Raw genomic sequence first — 22,631 nt, 5'->3', positions numbered from 1 at the left:
TATCATTTATAAATATATGAATATGTCTCCTCAGGCAAGAAAAAAAAAGCAAAAATAATTACTGGGACTATGCAAAAAAAAAGCTTAAATTTTTTTTTTTTTTTTAAATTTGACACAGAGAGAGAGATCACAAGTAGGAAGAGAGGCAGACAGAGAGAGGGGGTGAGCAAGCTCCCTGCTGAGTAGAGCCCCACATTGGGGCTTGATCTTAGAACCCTGAGACCATGACCTGAGCTGAAAGTAGAGGGTTAACCCTCTGAGCCATCCAGGTGCCCCAATAAAAAGCTTTTTTGCACAACATAGGAAACCATCAACAAAACAGAAAAAGCAACCTTTTGTTTTATTTTTTACATTTTTGTAAGTTTCTCTAGTGTGTATTGTAACAGAAGACAGGGAGATTCTCATATCTGTTGCTGCATTCAGTTTTCTGTGATATATTTTTGAACCTGAGAAAAAAACTCTTTTAAACAAGGAGATGATTGAGCTTTTCCTTCATTACCATAGTCCAGTAATTGGGATTGTAAAAATTGTGAGAATTTTGTTGCAGGAGAAATCCATATTCACACAGATAGGTGGCTGGTAAAGAGAAGGCATCGTAAAACTCCCTGAATGGATTCTGAGGACTTCTGAGCTTCTTGAAACATACTTGGAATACTATAAAATATTGTTAATCACAGAGTGTACTCTGAAGAGCATAAAAAGGGCCATGCTTAATCATGAAAGTATCCTTCAACATGTTTAAGACGTTCAGAATTTTTTTCTTTATTTTGCCCTGAGTTATTTTCTATATGAACTTTAGTCTTTTATTTAGTTATCACCTCTTACTATGGAAACAAGGAGAAAATCAAGGTAGTGCTTTCCATGCTTCCAACTGTGATTTTTCACTTGGGTGTTCTTTAATAAGGGTTCTTATGCTTATGGACATTCAGCTATGAATTAACTAGGAAATTACCGGAATCATTTACTTCAACTTTTATTGTTTTATTTTCTTATTTTTTCATTTTATATATATATATATATATATATATATATATATATATATTTTTTTTTTTTTTTTTTTTTTTTTTTTTTTTTTTCCTGGTTAGAAAAGTAATCCATAGTTGGGGTCAAAAAGTGTAATGACCACTGAAGGCAATTTGATTTGGTCCTCTTCAGTCAAATTATATATACATTTACTCTTTGAGATATCAATTTTACTTCTAGATAATTAACTAGAGCATTGATTACAGTAGATAAAGATTATAATAGATAAATATTTGGATATTCTCAGGTGACATAATACATGCTCAATAGAAGACTATTACAGAGAAGACTGTAATTTGAACAGGAGTGAAGAATTTCTCTGTGTAGTAACATGAATATATCCCTTGCATATATTTTTAGTTTGAGAAAAGAAGCATGGTACAGAAAAGGGTCTATTTTGTAAGAGAAGGAGGAAATATAAAAAACTGTGTGTTATTATTTGCATAAAATTACAAGCAATTAATTAAGAGGTTAAGGAGGAAAGGGGTACGGTACTGTCAAGAGGGGAAGGTCAAGAATTTTAATCAAAATGTATTTCACTTTGTCTCGATAACTTTGACTATTCTAAGTACACAGTAAGAGGAATAATAAGAGTATTTTGTCTTTCCGTAACTGGATTATTTTAGTTGGTATAACATCCTCAAGGTTAATCCATGTGTAGTGTATGTCAGAATTAACTTTCTTTTTAAAGCTGAATAGTATTCCATTTTGTGGACGTACCACAGTTTGCTTATGCTTTCATGCATTGATGGACATTTAGGTTGCTTTCACTTGTAAAATATTGTGCATAATGCTGCTGTGAACATGAACATTGCTGTACAAATGAGACCTTGATAGCAATTAGCCTTCCATGTCTTCTCCTGGAAGCTCAAATCTCCAGTAGACTGCAGAGATACAAGACAGTTACATTAGACAGATTCTGCAATTGCTGCCAAGATGGTTCTTACTATTCTACCATCTTTTTCAAATCCACCTTTATACTAATTTCTTTTTTTGTTTTTTTAAGATTTTATTTATTTTACAGACAGAGATCACAAGTAGGCAGAGAGGCAGGCAGAGAGAGAGAGGGGAGGAAGCAGACTCCCTGCAGAGCAGAGAGCCCGACATGGGGCTCAACCCCAGGACCCTGGGATGGTGACCTGAGCTGAAGGCAGAGGCTTTAACCCACTGAGCTACCCAGGTGCCCCTATACTAATTTCTAAGTGTCACACAGCCTTAAGAGTAAAAACAAGAAAAAGTAAGTAAGAAAGGACTGTGAATCTTAGTTTTAGTAGTCTTCTGCCAAATAGAGGATATACATGGGAATTTATTTGGTGACATATATTTTGCCCAGATCTGATTAATCAATGAGTTATGCAAGAATAGCTTTCTTGGGGTGCCTGGGTGGCTCAGTGGGTTAAAGCCTCTGCCTTCAGCTCAGGTCATGATCTCAGGGTCCTGGGATCGAGCCCTGCATCTGGCTCTGTGCTTAGCAGGGAGCCTGCTTCGTCCTCTCTGTCTCTGGCTGCCTCTCTGCCTACTTGTGATCTCTGTCTGTCAAATAAAAAACCAAAATCTTAAAAAAAAAAAAAAAAAAGAATAGCTTTCTTGACAGTGGTGGTGATTGGAGGTGGGAGGTTGTTATCCTTATCTAGAATAAATCTGAGGGGTTATTGGTGGTGGTCAGTTTGAACCACATGCATATTCCATAGTTAATGCTATGTTTGTTCTTCATCTTCTGAGAAATATTTAAGTGGTAGTGTGTGGAGGAAGAGGGCAAGACACAAAAGACATGTGGGACTGCTGGATGTCACTGTTGATGAAAGGGAATTAAGCTGTCAAAGTAGTGGGATCTTAGGTGCCTGAGCAGCCAGGGAGGAAAATTATAACATGAATTTGGGCCAAAAGCTCCATTTAAGTCAGAGTTCTGGAGCTACTTGCCTCTACATTCTCATGTTTCTTAAAACCAAAGAATGAGAACTGAACCTTACCAGAAAATATTGGCTACTTAGTATATATAGAATATAAGTCATTGTAAGGTTATTAAAACTAGAATTTCAGGGACGCCTGGGTGGCTCAGTTGGTTAAGCAGCTGCCTTTGGCTCAGGTCATGATCCCGGCATCTTGGGATTGAGTCCCACATCGGGCTCCTTGCTCAGTGGGGAGCCTGCTTCTCCCTCTGCCTCTGCCTGCCATTCTGTCTGCCTGTGCTCGCTCTCTCCACCCCCCCCCGATAAATAAATAAAATCTTTAAAAAAAAAATTAAAACTAGAATTTCAGATATAGTCAAATAAAAAAAGGATTAAGAAGTTAAATTCCTAGATATGGGTCTTATGAGATAGCATGGCATTTGGATGAAATATAATTGTAATCTCTTTTAAAATTATTTAATCCAGGGGCTTGGGTGGCTTAGTCGGTTAAGGACTGCCTTCTCCTCAGGTCATGATCCAGGGTCCTGGGATTAAGCCCCATGTCGAGTTCCCTGCTCCATGGGGATCCTGCTTCTTTCTCTTCTTCTGCCTGCCACTCCCCTCTCTCTGTCTCTCTGTCAAATAAATAAATAAAATCTTTTTAAAAAATTATGTACTCCAACTCAATAGCAAATTCAGAACCAATGAAGTAGTACACATAAAAATGCTCTATAGTTTGATCAGTGGCTTACAAATTCCCTGAATACCCTGGCTTCAGAACTAGTGAACACCTCTGCAGGTTTGGAATGCTATTATTCTTCAGAATAGTTCCGGAATTACTCTTCAAAGTACCCTATAAATATGCAATGGTAATATTGTTCGACAAATCCACACTCTAAGTAAGAACGCACATTTCATGAGCTGAGTCACTGTATCATAAAATGTAAACATTAAGATTTGTCAGTTCTTACAAACCATCCAGCATATGCAGTTTATACTACAGAACAGAAAATCATGATAAAGAATAAATAATGTGTTTCAGTAGTAAAAATAGTAGGACAAGCGCTGGAGCATGTGATTCCCCATTTTGAAATGTTAAATGTTTCCATTTACACAAATTTACCCAAATGGAGAATTTTTTTTTAAGAGTTCATTTACATTGTAATTATCTAATGGGTTAAAATATTTATTGTTGTAATAATAAAATAGTCATGTGCTATTGCAACTACATTTATTATAACAAAATGAAAGGCATTACATTTTGATTAAAGTGTTCTTTTCTATAATTACAAAAGAAGTAAAACAAGGTACAGAAAGTCAAATTTTAGTGTACTTAAAATGCAGAGTTAATGTCTCAAAAACAGTCCATCCTACTGTAATACTTGTAATTACTATGTTACTTTAGAGACAACATGTCAGATCATGTCCCTTGTATCTAAATTCATAAAGGCAGAAACTTGATTCATTGTGCTTAATTGGTAAGATACATATCAGTTCCTATCGCCACCATCAATGACAATAATACAACATCAATGCTGACCTGAATATTATTGTGGAGATATTTAATTAATGTCACACTTCTCAATGCCTGTCTGGTCATGTTATTTAGGATATATAAAAAACAATTCTGTTAATATAATTAATTTTAGGAATATCATTTTGTCAGATTCAATTGAAAATCATTAAAGTGTGCATTAAAATAAAAATTTATGCTGTGCTTTGATATTTAGCATCTATTATGGATACTATTGATTTATTTATTGCAAACAGTACATTTCAGTAACAGTTTCAACATGTCCAAATGTGCAGCATATATGGTTTTTGCAATGTAATTAGTTAGAAATTGGGGAAGCTTAATTTTAAAATTGAATTGTTCGTGAAAATCTATTTCATACTCTCTATGGCTTGAGCAGTTTCTCTTCATAAAATGTTCTATAGTTGTGTGAAGAAATTAAGTGCAGTTAATCAGAAAGAACATTATCATTTGACATCTAATTTGAAAGCCCTGTCTTGAAGCAGTGAATGATTGCTTATAGAATTACATATACCGCTGAAGACCCAAATAGGAAATCCATCTATGCTCCAAGTAGATCTCAGTGTTGCTGTCAGTCAGGGTGGTATTGTCTGTTTTCTTGTGAGAAATATTTCATAAAAGTATGCATATAAATTTGTTAAAATGTCTAGTTTCTCGTTTATTCTAAATTGATGGGTTAAAAACAGTACAATAACACAGGTGTGTATTATTTAATTATTGTACCTTGGAATGCAGGTCAATGGTCTTTAAGTCATTTTACTGTGCAACCAAGTCCATCTTGTTGATAGAAGTAATGTAAGTACAGAAGTAAGTGATCAAGCTCTAAAGCTTAGCATTTTAACAATGACAACAACAACAACTAAGTAGTTCTAAGGAAGTCTCGATGGTGTTGATGAAATGTTTTTCATCTCTATTTAATCTATGTTTATGTCTTTTTTCAGTGCCGCCAGCAATCACAATGCCTCAGAAATCCTTTAATGCCACAGCAGAGAGAGGAGAGGAGATGACATTCTCTTGCAGGGCCTCTGGCTCCCCTGAGCCCTCCATCTCCTGGTACAGGTAGGTGTTACACATATACATCCTTTTGGCTTGTATTCAGAATCAATGTCATGGAAAAAGATTTCTAATTTTATTTTATCAAGAATAAAAGCATTCTTTAGAATTTTATTAAAAGGTTGTGGTGGTTTTGTTTTCAGTTAATTTGGTTAGATTAAATTGCTAAAGAGATTAACAGAGTGAATTAACCCAAGTCAAAGACCTGCATGTGTCCGGCCAAAGTGGGCCCAGAAGCCCAATGACTAATTCAACCACGTTAATGTTACTTCTAGAGAGTATCTAGAAATAGGAATGCTAGTATTAATAGCATCACCACTGTGTGTATATAAAAATCATATTTTATTAAAATGTAATTGTATGTTTTATTTATGTACCATATTATTTTATTTATCATATTTTATTTATGTACCATATTATTAATTATACAGTTAAATTTCCATAAATGTAGTGTCATTTTTAAAATTTTACTTCATCAAAAGAATAAACTCTCTATTCTAAATCTGTTCCTTGATAGTTTACTTTTATATATTTCTACAGAATTTTTAAATGTTACTTGATTTCTATTAACATCAAACAGATATCAACATATTTCATTCTTTTTAAAAATTTTTCATTAGTTTTTTATTAATTGACTTATATTATTAAATATTTTGTCTCTAATTATTTAATACTAATTTGATTCTGTCCATGGTTTTTATTATGTTCAGTTAGCCACTGTATAGCTTTTGATGTAGTGTTCAGTGGTTCGTTAGTTAAGTATAACACCCAGTGCTCATCACAGCACGTGCTGTCCTTAATACCCATCATCCTGTTACCCTCTCCCCCCACTACCTCCCACTCTGAAACCCCCAGATTATTTCTTGGGGTCCATAGTCTCTCATGGCTAATTTCCCTCTCTGATTTCTCCCCCTTTGGGTTTCCCTCCCTTCCCCTATGGTCCTCCATGCTATTGCTTATGTTCCACATATGAGTGAAACCATATGTTGTCTTTCTCTGCTTGACTTACTTCACTTAGCATAATCCCCTCCAGTTCCATCCATGTTGATGCAAATGGTGGGTATTCATGGTTTCTGATGGCTGAATAATATTCTGTTGTGTTTATATACCACATCTTCTTTATCCATTCATCTGTTGAAGGGCATCTCAGCTCCTTCCACAGTTTGGCTATTGTGAACATTGCTGCTAAGAACATTGCTGCTAAGAACATTCTTTTCACTATATCTGTATCTTTGGGATAAATGCCCAGTAATGCAATTGCCAGGTCATAGGGTAGCTCTATTCTTAACATCTTGAGGAAACTCCATACTGGAGTATGGAGCTTCATTCCCACCAACAGTGTAAGAGGGTTCCCCTTTCTCCACATCCTCGCCAACATTTGTTGTTTCCTGTTTTGTTAGTTTTTCCTGTTCTAACTGTTTAAGGTAGTATCTTATTGTGGTTTTTTGATTTGTATTTCCCTGATGGCTAGTGATGTTTAACATTTTTTCATGTATTTGCTAGCCATTTGTATGTCTTTTTTGGAGAAGTGTCTGTTTATGTCTTCTGCTCATATTTTGACTGGGTTATTAGTTTTTTGAGTGTTGATTTTGATACGTTCCTTATATATCTTTATAGATCTTGGATATCAGCCCTTAATCTGTAATGTTATTTGCAAATATCTTCTCCCATTCCATGGGCTGCCTCTTAGTTTTATTGACTATTTCCCTTGCTGTGTCCAACCTTTTTAATTTGATGAAGTTCCGAAAGTTCATTTTTGCTTTTGTTTCACTTGTCTTTGGAGACATGTCTCAAAAGAATTTATTGTGGTCAGTGTCAAAGAGGTAATTGCCTATGTTCTCCTCTAGGGTTTTGGTGGATTCTTGTCTCACATTGAGGTCTTTCATCCATTTTGAGTTTATCTCTGTGTATGGTATAAGGGAATGGTCCAGTTTCAATATAATTCATTCTTTTGGGTTTTGGCTCTAACTGTTAAAAAGGAGACAATGAAACTTTACAAATGGACAATCTTAAAAATATATCTTAGTTATTAATTCTGGTTACCACTCAGGCATAGCTACAGATATTTACAGTCTCTTCTATGCTTCATGAACCAAATCATTTAAGAATAATCACAAGAAAACAATTAGTAGAAATATATTCGTATTGACAAAAATTAGCCATAGTGAGGATTAGGTTTTTTTAAAAACTTTTTCAAGAAGAATAATTACAACCCAATTCTCTTTTTTTCTATTAATTCCTGAGAACTTACTGATATTCTATTCCTTTCAAACACTTATCCATTTAATGCAGCAGGTAGCAATAAACAAGATATTTCTTCAAGTAAGGTAAATAGATGTTCTTTGCAAACATTAATTCCTTTGTGACATACTGTTGGTATTTTCTAAAGGATTATACATCAAACATGAACATATTCACCCCAGATAATGATCATGTATCTCTGAGACTTCTGGTTTCTGGTGTGTATCTGTAAGAGTCAATATTACATCTAATTGCAGCACAGAAAAGCTCCTGGATCATTCATTACAATGAACAAATATTGTTCTAGAATCTCATTCTCATCATTTTATCTTTCCAGGGAGACTTCCTTCTGTTTAGATTTCTGTCTTAAAGCTCAACATTTGTTCAAAATTCTCATATTTAAGTGGAAACATAATTATCATACACGTTAGAATAAGTCAAATTCATAGGCTAATATAGTAAGTCATTTAAATCTATATTTTTTAATCTTTACATCTTCATATAGCATTTGTTTCATCCCTTTAATGGTACAAATAATTGTTCCATTCTCTAGATATGTAATGTATAATAGCAGAATGGGAATATATGTTAATGACATCAACAAAATTAAAATTAGTTTTTACTTTGACATTTATATATGTCATATTTATATATGTATATATACAATGTGTAATTATAATGCTTATTATTTTTTTCTTAAATATTTGGAAAATTTTCCAGTGAAACAGCCTATGCTAAGACTTGTGTTGTATAAAGGTTTAACTACAAATTCAAGTTCTTTCATAGATCTAGGTTTATCCCAGAAATATCTTTGTCTTTAGTGGTCTCTGGTGATATCTATCTTTCCAGCAATTTGTCCATTACATTTCAGTTGTTTTTACTAGCATATAGTCATTTACAGTATTTTCTTATTATATTTATAATTTTCGCATTATCTATATTGATCCTTCCTCTCTCATTCTGATAAAATGGTCACTGGTTATTTGTTCTTCTCTCTTTTCATCCCGATCAGTCTAAAAAAATGTTTATGAAAAGAACAATCTTTTCAATGATCAGCTTTTGGTTCACTTACTTTCTTCTTGTTTTTCTATTTTCTAATTCATTGATTTCTGCTCTTATTTTTATTATTGTCTTCCTTTTTTTTACTTTTTAATATTCTCTTCTATTTTTAGTGGCTCAAAGTGGGTACATATGTCATTGATTTCAATCATTTATACTTTTCTAATATAAGCATTCATTTCTCCTTTTTACAATGCTTTAATTGCACTGTACTAATTTTAATATGTCACAGTTCCATTTTTGTCCAGTTCAAATATATTTTTAAAAGATTTTATTTATTTATTTATTAGAGAAACAGAAAGCATGAATGAATGCAAGTTGGGGGAGGAGCAGAGGAAGAGGGAGAAACAGGCTCCCTGCTGAGTGCAGAGCCTGATGCAGGGTTTGGTTCCAAGACCCTGAGATCATAACCGGAGCTAAAGGCAGGCATTTAACTGACTGAGCCACCAGGCACCCCTTATTCAAGTATTTAATTTTTTTTTCTTGTAATGTTATCTTGTTTGTTTCAAGTTTTATTTACATTCCAGTTAGTTAACATATGGTGTAATATTAGTTTTAGGTATAGAATTTAAGAGATTCATCACTCACCTATAATAACCAGTGTTCATGACAGCAAGATACCTCCTTAATCTCCATCACCCATTTAACCGACTTCCCCTCACTGCCCCTCTAGCAACCTTAGGTTTATTCCCTGTAATTAAGAGTCTCTTTTGTGAATTGCCTCTCTCTCTCCTTTGTTCCTCTATGTTCATCTGCTTTGTGTTTTAAATTCTATGAGTGAAGTCATATGGTATTTGTCTTTCTCTGACTTATCTTGCTTAGCATCGTATACTCTAATTCCATCCACATCATTGCAAAATACAAAATTTCATTTTGATGGCTGAGTAATATTCCATTCTACTATTTCTTTATCCAATTACTCTATCCTTTCATCAGTCTATGGACATCTGGGTTCTTTCTAAATTTGGCTATTGTTGATTTTGCTGCTATAAATATCAGGATACAATTGTCCCTCCATGTCAATACTTGTAACATTATTTTTGGCATTGGTTATTTAGAATGTTGCTGATTTTTTCCCCAAATATTTGGGTATATTTCATATGTACTTCTGCTACTAATTTAAAACTAAATTCCTTAATTGTTAGAAAACATACTTTGTATGATATCAATTTACTTAAATTTATTAGGTCCCACTTTATAATATTTTCAAATGTTCTGTTTGCACTTGACAAATACATATATGTGTATTTGTGTATATATTTATATAGAGAAAGATAAATAGATAGATATGACACTGTCATATGGAGTAGTCTCTAAATATCAAATAAGTCAGCTAGGTGATTAGTATTATTCACATCTTCTATATTCTTACTGATTTTACAACTATTATCTCTTTCTGTTCTCAGTTCTCTCTGTTTTATTCCATGTCTTTTGAAGTTCTGTTATATGTTTAAACATTTATCAATGTCAGTATTATAAAAATTATTAAAGACTTTGTTTAGGAATAAAATGATACCAGATAGAATTTTGAGTCCTTTTTTCTGTTTTCAAATTTTATGTCTTTAAGTTTACTAAAATATATTGCTATATTTTCAAATTATTGATTTTTTTCTTTAGCAATGTTTAAACTGCTCTCAAATTTACCAGAGTATATTTCATCATCCTATTTTTTATCTCTATAAGTTTGATAAAGGACCTTATTTTTGAGGCAAAATTGGTATAAGGTATTATTAGTTTCAGGTATACATCATAATAAATTGATTTTCTGATACATTACAATGTGATCACAACTATAAGCCTAATTACCATCTGTCACCATACGATGATTTCCCTTCACCCATTTCACCCATCCACTAACTGCCTTCCCCTTTGACACCCGCCAGTCCATTGTCAGTATCCATGAGATTGTTGTGTTTGTTCAATCTTTTTGTTCTTTAGGTTTTACATGCAAGTAAAATCATATGGTATTCATCTGTTTCTGTCTATTTATGTCATTTAGCATAATACTTTTAGGGTCCATTTGTGTTGTTAGAAATGGCAAGATTTCCTTTTTTTTCTATGGGACTTTTCCAGTTATCTTTTTGTAGTTGATTTCTATTTTCATATCATTGTGATAAGAAAAGATGCTTGCTATGATTTCAGTCTTCTTAAATTTAATGAGACTCATTTGGGGGCAAAATGCCATTTATCCTGGAGAATATTCCATGCACACTTGAGAAGAATGTGTATTCTGCTGATTTTTGATGGACTGCTCCGTATATATATATGTATATATGTATATATATATATATATGCATATATATATATATATAGACAGATAGATATCTATATCTCTATCTCTCTCTCTCTCTCTCTGTATATATATATATATATATATATATAACGTCCATCTGGTCTAATCTATTGGTGTAAATGAAGTATTAAATTCCTCTACTACTATTGTGCTGTCAATTTCTGCCTTTAGGTCTGTTAATACTTGCTATATATATTTAGGTGCTCCTATTTTGGGTGCATAATTATATATAAATGTTGTATCTTCTTTTTTGAATGACCCTTTTATCATTACATAATGCCCTTCCTTGTCTTTGTATTGTATTTGTTTTGTTTTAAAGTGATCATTTTTTCTGATATAAGTACAGCTATGCTAGCTTTGTTTTCATTTTCATTTGCTTTTTCTACCCTTGCACTATAATCTCTCTGTGCCCTAAGATCTGAATTGGGTCTCTTTTAGGCAACATATCAATAGGTCTTGTTTTATCCATTCACCCATTATATGTCTTTTGATTGGAGAATTTAGTCCATATGCATTCAAAGTAATTATTGATAAGTATGTACATAGTGCCATTTTGTTAATAGTTTTCTGGATGGTTTGTAGCTCCTCTTTCTTCCTTTCTTCTCTTGCTCTTTTCCCTTGTGGTTTCATAGCTTTTTTTAGTGTTATGTTTAGATTCTTTTCCCATTATCTTTTGTGCATCTACTATACAGGTTTTTGCTTTGTGAAGCACACATATAACAGACTGTATAGCAGTTTATTTTAACTTGTGAGCATTGTAAGTTTTGAATACATATTAAAGACTCTAGATTTTTTTCTCCCTCACCACATGTTTTGTTTCTGATGTCATATATATTTTTATTTTGTGCATACCTTAACAAATTATTATAGTTTTAGTTTGTTTTACTACCTTTGTCTTTTAAACTTCATTGTAAAATTTTAAGTGGTTAATCCGCTCCTTAATATATTTGCCTTTTCCTGTCAGGTGTTTACTTGCATATGTTTTCTTATTACTAGCTAGTACATTTTCTTTTTAGCTTGAGGAAGTACCTTTAACATTTCTTGCAAGGCTGGTGTAGTGGTGTGAAATCCTTTAGCTTTTGCTTATCTAGAAAACTCTGTTTGTCATTTATTCTGAAGGATAGTCTTGCTGGGTAGAATATTATTGGTTGGAAGTTTTCCTTTTAGCGCTTTGAATACACCATGCCATTCTCTTGTGGCTTACAGAGTTTATGCTGAAAAATCAGCTGATAGTCTGATGGGGTCTCTTTATATGTACCAAGTTATTCTCTTGCTGCCTTTAATATTTTCTCTTTTTCTTTAACTTTGACATTTGAATTATAATGTGTTAGGCTGTGTAGCTCTTTGGGTTCATCTTTTTTGGAACTATCTGTGCTTCCTGAAACGGGATGTCTATTTCCTTCCCTAGGTTGGTTAAGTGGTCAGCTATTGTTTCTTCAAATAAGTTTTTTGTCCCTTTCTCTTTCTCTTCTCCTTCTGGGACCGTATAATGTGAATGTTACTCCACTTGATGTTGTTCCATAGGTCCCATAAGCTGTCTTCACTTTGTAAAATTCTTTTTGTTATTATTGTTGTTGTTGTTCCTTTTGGGTGAGTCCCACTGTCCTGTCTTCCAGGTTGCTGATCCGTTCTCTGTCATCCAAACTGTGGTTGAAATTCTTTAGTGTATTTTTTTTCAGGTCAGTTTTTGTATTCTTCACCTGCATGACTTCTGTTTGATACTTTCTTATATTTTCTGTTTGTTTGATATTTTTACTGTGTTCATCCATTCTTTTTCCAATTCAGTAAGCATCTTTATGACCACTACTTTGAACTTTTTGTCAGGTAAATTACTTATCTCCATTTCAACAAGGATTCTTCTTTTCTTTTCTGGATTTTATGTTGTCCTTTTTTGGGGCATATATTCTATTTTTCTCATTTTGTTTTTCTTTATATTTCTGTTTCTGTGTATGAGGTGGAATAGCTATCTTTCCCATTCTAGAAGGAGTGGCCTTGTGTAGGTGATGAAACTTTTCATTCAACCTTGCCCTAATTCTTGGATGTCTTTTGAACTTTGTGTTTACCTACACAGTCTGATTTATTCTTAACTGGTGAGAGCACAAGGGTGGAATGAACAGCTTGGCATCGTGGGGGCCAGGAAGATATAGCATGTGGGCAGGGTGAGCCTGCTGGCTTCAGAGAGGCTATAGCATGTAGGAAGGGTGAGCCTGCTGGCTTCAGAGGACCCAGAGGGGCCCCAAGATAGGAGGGAGCTCACTGGCAATAGTAGGGCCACCAGAGCTTGTGGGAAGGGCAAATCAGGCAGCTGCATCAGCTATAGGATTACAGCTACCACAGGACTATGTGGGGCTAGCCCTACAATACTAGCAAGGTTGAATGAGAATGTACAAATGGTGCCACCAGCATCTTCTCCCCTGGAAAATGTCCTACCAGATGCCTGTGTCTCCAGCACATGCTAATGAATGTCTACTGCATATAGAAATGTGCTTTCCAAACTACGTTTTTTGTTTTGTTTTGTTTTTGAGATTCCTGGAGTTAAGTCTGTAAGACCTTTAAAAGCAGCCTTTTCATTTCTCACAGTCTTTTGGATCTCTAACATATAAGCCCTTTTGCTTTGCAGAATCGGATATTTTGGGTGTTCATCTCTCCAGTGTAAACCCCAAGGGTTGGGGTGCCTGATATGGGGTATAAGCCCCTTACTCCTCAAGGAGAAACTCCAAATTTGTAATGTTCCTCCAAATTGTGATTTGCTATGTTGACAGTAGGAATTTTGGCAAGATTATATTTCTGCTTCTCTTACCTCTCTCAATCCTTTATCCTTTGTTGTGGAGAAACTCTTAAGCTAGTTTTCCTGTATTTTTCAAGGGGAATTTATCCTTGCATAGCTGAAGATTTGGTATGTCCATGGGAGGAGTTGAGTTCAGGACCTTCCTACACAACCATCTTGAACTTCCCCTCCATTTACTCCATATTTATTATACATTCTATGATAGAGGACTTTCTCTTTCCTCTTACAAGCTTATAGCTCATTTTTACTTTCTTGAACATATAGAATATATTCTAATAGTTATTTTAACAATTTTTTCTCCTATTTTTATCATCTGTATCATTTCTGGATCTTCTAATTTATTGAATTTTCTCCTTGTTATGTGTCATATTTTCCTACTTATATGTTAGCCTGGTAATTTTTGATTGAGTGCCAGGTATTAATGATTTTATGCTTTGGAGTACTGGATATTCTTGTACTCTCTTACTCTATTTTTAGATGTAGGAGGTAACTTGGGATATGTTTGATCATCTGAGGATTGCTTTTAGATTCTTTTAGTGGATCCAGAGCAAGCTTCATCCTAGGGTCAGCTTGGTTCTATTATTGAAGCAATATTCTTCTAAGGAGGTGACTTAATGTCCTGCATTTTAGGTTTTTTTACCCGGAATGACTGAGAAGCAAATTATTCCTGGTTCTGGGATGGCTGTGTTATATCTTTTCCAGTGGTTCTTTGCTATGCTGGGAAAGCCTTTTTGGCATGCAGTCACGAATCAGTAGTTAAAGATTGGTTGGGGATACACTGCAAATCTCTTTACCTTCTTTCTTGTGCAGCTGTCTTTTCTTATATTCTCTAGTTCACAAATTCTAGCTACTTTAACCTCCTCCAACTGAGAACTCTGCCTGGCTGTGCTTGGGTTCCCCACTACAAGCTACACACTTGAAACTCTCCTTGCATAGTAAGCTATGGTGGTCTTAAGAGGTCACTATTATGAGCTACTTGTGATTAGTGTTTAAAAACTGTTAATTAATCAGTGCCTGTTGTGCCTATTGCTCTTTACAGTGGGAGGGTAGATATGGTCCCTGTTACTCCATTATGCTTAAAAGTGAACTATCCTCTCTTCTTTATTATCTCCACTAATTCCCTGATTCTAATCCTTATTTTCTCATGCCTAGAAAAGGGGTACTTAGAGAAGTGGTTTACATTTTAAAGTATAGGCTTACAGAATTCCATCAGAATTCTTTGGGAATCTTTTTCAGACATGGGATTCCTCAGAAGTAGAGTGTGAATAATAGCAAGTGTATTCTATATTACAAGTTTATTAGGAGAGTGGTATTATAGAACTATTACTTTGGTTATATCTCTTGCTGATATCTTTAAATTGAGCTTTTGAAGGAACGATAGTCTTTACACACAGATTTCCTCTAAATCTCTTCAAAATCTCCCCATTCACTTCAGAGCCCAAATCATAATTATTTTTTTTCCCCATGAAAATTTCTGGAGTATTTTACCCATCATCTTTTTCCTTCTCTCCTACTATAGTATATCCCCCTTGTCCCTACCTAACACAAAAAAAAGTTATTATAAATTCATTAATGGGCTCTACTTTAGTTACTGCTCTTAATGCCAATGCTATTACAAATTCTTTATGGTAGGTAGCCATGTCTCACTCATTTCCTATACTTCAAACATTTGGCATGATATTCCAAATGAGGTAGGAAAATAACTCTTTGTCAGAAAGAACATTAGAATTTAGTTAATTTGCTGCTTATATTACTATGTAAATTTAATTTTCTTCATCTATGATTTCAGGGGTGGGAAAATCATATTTACAATTTTAGTTCTCTAATATGTGAATGAGGGTAAGAAGGACAATGGACATATGAGCTAATTGTGAGTTTTAAGTCAAGTTGAATATATAAGGAAAGTGTCTTATAGGCCATAAGTTGCTTAAACTTCTAGAGTATTATTATTATTATTATTATTGTCCTACAAATTATTACTTTCTATTGACTAGAGTAAGAAATATGTTGTATCACTAGTTGCTGTGAAAATTCTACTTATACATTATATTCTTGACAAAGTTGTTGAAACATTATTTTTGGTTGTTATAAATTTTAGATTAATAAAAATAAGAAAAGAATATTAAAAAATACAGATCAATACTATATATGTAGTATTAATATTTTACAGACTACTTTTGTACCCCACTCTCATGCAATTTTTGTACATTTCATGATATCTTTAGAGATGTCAATAGAAATGGGAAAAGTGGATGTTAATGAGCCATAGAAGGATAAGTATTATATTAAGATATGTGCCAATGCTTTCTGGAAGTGAAACCAGAATTCACTGGAAAGATCATTTAGGATATTGAAGTAATATTCTCTCTCACTCTGGGAAATATTTGTTATAATTCTTTCAAAGATTTTTTCTTTCTTTCTTTCTTTTTTTTTTTAATTGAAACTTGTGTGGACAAATAGATATCCCATCCCCTAAGGACAGATCCTAAACGTTTTACATTAGTGGGCCTTAGAATCAATTCAGTCCTTCAAAATACCATTATAAGAAATAGAAGGAAAACTAAAGGAGAAAGAAAAAGAGAAGGAGGAAAAGGAAATGTAAATAAACTAGAATGGAAGGGAATAGACAGTATAGGAAGGTTTCACATATATTAAGGAGAATTGTAGAAATTACTTAAGATTTAAGTATGTTTAAGACATTTCTTACTGTAAGTCATAGAAAAAGTTTGAAAGACTTTTTTTAATAGATAACAAAAACTGGAACTGGAGGAGAGTGAAGACTATTTCAACTCAGAAATAACTTGGAAATATTGAAAATTATTTATGTTTAAGAGGAAACATATCTAAGAATGAATAATGAATCAAATCATCATATTCAGGATAATTTCTCTAACTGCATTTGCACATAATTGTTTCATCTTACCCTCTTATTGGTAGTGCTTATTTGCAATATAAATTGGTAAAATATTTAAATTGTGTTTATTTTGAAACTTCTTTAGAGGATGTTTCCATAGAAAGTTTCTTAAATGTATCCTAGGTACCTAGTAAATAAATATATGTTGACTCACCGACACAAAAAGTGTATATGGAATTAAAATCGGCAGCACAATTTTTTTTTTTTTTTTTTTTTTGCTAATAAAGTAAAAATTGAACGAATGTGCTTATTTTGCCTAAGGTCGGTGTTAAGATTTCAACATAGCTCAACTATCATTCTTGTCTCTAAGTTTAAGCAATTTTCAATTATAATTTCAATATCTAGTAACTGAGTTTTACTGGATTACTAAAAGTATAGTTGTGATTGGAATATAGCTTTGTCTATCCAAATCTATATAATGATTGACAACTACCGATCAAAAAATTGAATACAATCTCCTCCTGAGTTATGAAGTCAGATTTATGAAGATCAACCTCTGTTTTCTTCTTTAGGAATGGCAAGTTCATAGAAGAAAATGAAAAGTACATATTGAAGGGAAGCAATACAGAACTCACTGTCAGGAACATAATTAATAGTGATGGGGGTCCTTATATCTGCAGGGCCACAAATAAAGCAGGAGAAGATGAAAAGCAGGCATTTCTCCAGGTCTTTGGTAAGTATTATAGCATAGTGGTTAAAATTATGATGTCTAGAGGGAAGTCTGAGTCAAATCCTACTCTGTCATTTATATGTCATTAGCTTTCTAAAATTAAATCTGTTTTCTCATCTGAAACATATTTTAGCATTGCAGCTACAGGTTGAATTATTTGAAGAATTACATGAAATGATACATGTATATTCTTATAAAATATTGGATGACTGATAACAGAAGATGGAAGAAAATTCCTTTAATTTACATATTACATATAACTGGAATCTGTTATAACTTACAGATCTTTTATATTTACATATATATATATAGGTTGGTCTTCATAATTCTTTATGTGACACATGTTGAGATTAGTTTTACTTTTAATATACTTCAGAACAACACATCTGTAAGCTAAAATTAGGAAATATTGACCTGTATCCATAAGAAATTACTTTTCTTCATTCTATTAAAAGGATATGTAATATGAATATCTTTCATATTTACCAAAAGCTGTATTGTTTTCTTTGGGAAACTTACAGAAAGTGGATAAGCAGTAAGGTGTTTGTTTGTTTGTTTTAAATTGATTTAGCTTCCATTATGTAAGAAGAAAACCAGTTTTACTTGTGTATTTGGAATATGTCATTGTCTTTAAAAAGCATAACACAAAATTATATGCATTAATAGCATTTAATATGTTTTCTCTATTTTTCAAAACACTGTTATCAAAATTCTTTCACAACAAAAAGAGGAAATGGGAAGAAAAGAAGGAAAATTCTATGAGAGTAAGAAGGACCATAGTTCATGTAGAGGAAAGAGTAAATAAACTTAAAATTGTTAGAAATCATAAAAAGTTTTGAACTTATTCTAGCAGTATTCAGCACTTAACAAGATTGTTCTCTTTAGAACCTACACTAAATAAATATGACTCAGTATAAAAATTTATTAATTACTAATGATAGTTTCTGAGATAATCCCAAAGAGTAGATATTCTCAATTTACATCAGAGAGCTATTATGAAATACTAATAATTTTTTTATTAAGCTGGCAGTGCATGAGAACAAAGAGATAAAAGAAAGATTCTAATATTTTTATCTTTTCAAATGGCAAATACTTCAGGATATGCTACATCACTGTAGTAATCACTTTTTTATAGTAACACTAAACAAATTTGCATTGTGCTTGAAACAAAATCAAATATATATAGTAGAAATCCAACTAAATCCATTTAAGTCAATGGAATAAACACTGAATTGTTAAAAATGATACATTCCATACTTCCAATATTTGAAAACTAGGTTTCCAAGATGAAAAGCAATTTATTTATATCCCATGATCAGTTGCATTTAAAGATTAAATAAAGTGTTACTTTTCTGAAATACCATGTGCTGGCTTTCATCCTTTTAAGTTCTACCATGTAAAAATTTAAGAAATGCAGATAATACAGATTTTATAATTGTAAAGATCCATGGTATCATGCAAATTTGTGGATGGACATATTTTTAATATAATGGTAATCTAAATTAGTAGACATAATGTTTTCTCTCATTACTGAAGTCATAATTATAATGAAATGATTAGTTACAATGCTTAAAATATTGTTAAAATAAACTGAAGTAAAAAATAAGTCAATTGGAATAATGTAAGTATCTAACATATATATACTTACTTCATAAATATTTTAAATATTATGCATAATTTTACTTACTACATATTCAAGATACAATCATCATTTTCTTTCTCGGGCGGAATTATTTTTAAAGCTTAAGAGATAATCACTAAATAAGCAGATGTTACGCATGAACACATACACAGTCATAAACATAAAGCCACCATGTGGCTTTAAAAGAGGAGATTTTAATTTTGTAGATTTAAGAGAGAGAAAAATAAAGGTCTTTTGAAATCACAAAGTTTCAAAAGGAATTATAATTTGTATATTGGCTTTTAAGCCACTTCAAAATTTTTTTTTTATGATAATCGATGAGAATTATTTTCTAAAGGATTTCTCCCTGTACTTTGCCAGTCTCTTGGCACTCCTTTAATGCAAAGTGTGCTGCTGTAACTGTTCCAATGTTAGTAATTCTATACTGTACTAATGCAAACTTAAGTGCCCACTGCGGCTTTTAAGTCTGAATAGTGATATTTTCCTCCCATACAGATTGAGTAATGTATATATTCTTTACAGTACAGCCTCACATAATACAGCTTAAAAATGAGACTACGTATGAGAATGGTCAAGTCACACTTATATGTGAAGCAGAAGGGGAGCCTATACCAGAAATCACTTGGAAAAGAGCAGTAGATGGCATCACATTTTCTGAAGGAGATAAGGTAAAAGAATCTCAATATATAGTCATTTTCAATACCATTGTATTTTCAGAGTTTTGCACATTACTAAATCTCACATTGGACTTCAGTTTACTAAGTAACTTGTAGGAATGCAAGAAACAGTTGAATTTTTCAAGAGGTAATGCTACCACACTCAGCCCAAAAATTAGTGGAGAAAAAAGTGAAAGTGTAATATTTAAAGATGTTTTTCATTGTGTCACAAAATTTTAGGTTGTTGTTATTCTTGAGTTTTCTTACAGGAATTTTGGCAAACCTGGAATTTATAAGTTATTGCAATTTTAGCTCCCCACCCCATGCTGTAAAAATGAGAGTCATCCCAGTTGACCAAATTCTCTGTCATCATTAACTCTTTACTCTTTAGAATTGTCTTGTGCAGTGCAAAGTTAGGTGTCACCTTCACGAGGTGGGGATCCTGGTGATGGGAGCTGAAATGATGAGGGGACTGATGACTGATGATCAGTAGATGTCTTTATTTCTTACAATCACTTCTTTTATACCTTCCACAAGATCCGATGACAAACAGGAAGGATCTAGATTTATGTGCAGGGTGTGGGCTACATGGGAGATGTGATTTATGTGCAGGCAATCAAGTGAGACAAATGAACAACAGCGATTATCTCTTAGCTTTAAAGGACAGGAGCGAGTTAGGGATTCTCCACACTTACCAGATCTGTCTCAAGGAGGACATGAAGACACTCCAGGGATCCTCCCATGTTTGTTCTGGGCCCAGAAAGACTCTTGCCCTCCATCTCCTGGAGTTTTCTCACAGGGTTTGACTCCACCCCGGTCACACTGGCGAGTATCTGGGTTGTGTTTCAACAGTTAGGTTTTGCTTTCATATAATTTAGAATCTAATAAAGAGAAATAAACACAAACAGAACAAAATACAGTACTTTGGTAATTGTCAGTCCCATGTAAATGGGTGACCTGTCACCAGAATACATCTACATTGCTAACTAATTAATAATAGATTTTCATTAGTGCTCATTTTAATAATTATTCACACAAAACTCCAACGTGTGGACAAAGTGAAACAGAAAGGAAAAGATAGTGAATTAGTGATAAAATGAATTGACATTTCACATGTGTAAAAGAGGGTAAAATTAAGATTACCAATATCTTTTCTTAATATTAAAAAGAAACTCCTTTAAGCTTTTCATTAATTTAAATCAAGTTCTGGAAAAGACAGTGATTTCTACAATATAATTATGTACCTTTGACATACTAATAAGGATAGCAGAAAAATTTGAAGCCCACTTTATCTGAAAGACAGTTTCTATCCCTCCAACTCATCATGTAGTTTTGAACAACTTGCTAACTCCATAAATTGACAAAACAGCCATCTCCCTAGCTATTTACTATTTATTCTTTGTAAGAATTGTATTCACATATATATGTATATATGTATGTATTCTATACATACATATAAGATATACATGATATGTATTCATATATATATCTATATATCATACTTCTTTGCCTCATGTCCTCCTCATGATGGCATTTTTAAGAGAGTGTATCTTTTTTGATAATAGTTATAATATTTTGATATACTTATTTTATATATACAAATTGAAAATCAAATTTATAAAATATCTTTTGGAAACCCAGAGAAACCATACAGACTTTGCTTTAACATTTTCTTAACAGAAAATCCTAGATATTATTAAGGCACAATTGTAAAATCTGAAAGGAGTTATATTTCCATAAAATTATTTTAAATTATAAAAACAAAGATATTAAAGACTGTAGGTAATTGTTTTCCTGTCAATTTAGTACATTTCTTTAGATCTCTCAAGAATAATGATTTTCATGTCCACAAGCTCTTATTAATTATACCTTCGTATTCCTAACTCATGCTTTCATTATATTCTTGACCACTGTAAAATTCCTAAAAGTGCTTGTCTTTTTTTTTTTTTTCTTTCACTATTAGCTGTTGATCAATTTGATGTGAAGTTATTTCAAAGTTTGGGACAGGAATTTGCATGTCATCCCTATGCAGGGGTTTTACTTATCTTCTTTTTATCATTCCAATTTTAGTATATGTTCTGCCAAAGTGAGCGAGCCAGCACCTGAAAGTTCTCATCTTAAGATAGTGTTTACTCTTCATTTAATGGATGTTTCCTTATGTGTATACCAAAAATGAGAGATGCATTATGTCCAGTTATTTTATCGTGAAAAATTCAAGTAACCAGAAGGCTGTGACATTTTTTTCTATACTGTAAACCCCAGGCCACCCAAAACTATATTCAGAAATTTCTTCTCTAGTAGTTATGAGGAATAATCAACTAGTTTGTTTGAAAAGAATCATCTCTATTAAAATACTCTTTTTATTTTTTATTTGGTTTATTTTCTACAAAACAATTATAGAAAACCATATATGCTTTTGTTTTTCCAAATGTAACTTCTATCCAGTGGGTAAAGAAATGAAGGTCATTCACTTTCTATCATGACATTTCTCCTAAATCATTTTGATTCATATCTTATTTTCTGCATAGTAAGCCTCATTTCTCATTACTAGTTTCTTCAACAACCAAAATTCAAAAACTGAATGGTTGACCTGAGCTTTGAAGTAAGACACACCTGGTTTGAATCTCAGCTTTACCGTTTGGCAGTATTATCTGAACTCTTATTGATATGAGTTTCTTCATCTTTAAAATGTGGATAATAACATTTACTTCCCTTAAAGGAAGAATAAATCTGGGAAGTAGTCCTAACCCTTTACATTTTGTAAATATTCAATAAACTTTATTTTATCTTTGTTATATTTGTCATATTACATAATTTTTAAAGCAAAGTTTGTCTTTTTTGTTATTCTGAATAAAATCTATTTGTTAAT

General features: G+C 32.7%; 1 protein-coding gene and 1 pseudogene across 2 annotated transcripts in view; one reads left to right on the top strand and one right to left on the bottom strand.

Annotated features, from left to right (window-relative positions):
• NCAM2 (neural cell adhesion molecule 2) overlaps window positions 1-22,631 on the top strand; it is a 513,860-nt gene that overhangs the window by 324,890 nt on the left and 166,339 nt on the right. For both annotated transcript variants that reach the window (XM_004770518.2, XM_045088182.1), the window contains exons 6-8: window positions 5,388-5,505; window positions 17,307-17,467; window positions 19,629-19,774. In XM_004770518.2, the coding sequence (XP_004770575.1) occupies window positions 5,388-5,505; window positions 17,307-17,467; window positions 19,629-19,774 (425 nt within the window). The remainder of the gene's footprint in view (window positions 1-5,387; window positions 5,506-17,306; window positions 17,468-19,628; window positions 19,775-22,631) is intronic.
• LOC123394617 lies at window positions 21,755-21,854 on the bottom strand (annotated as a pseudogene).

This window comes from Mustela putorius, unplaced genomic scaffold (assembly GCF_011764305.1).
Source record: "Mustela putorius furo isolate JIRA1106 unplaced genomic scaffold, ASM1176430v1.1 tig00003834_pilon_pilon_pilon, whole genome shotgun sequence".
Taxonomy (NCBI): domain Eukaryota; kingdom Metazoa; phylum Chordata; class Mammalia; order Carnivora; family Mustelidae; genus Mustela; species Mustela putorius.
The sequence above is the reverse complement of the archived record's forward strand: the minus strand, read 5'-3'. Positions and strand labels throughout refer to the sequence as shown.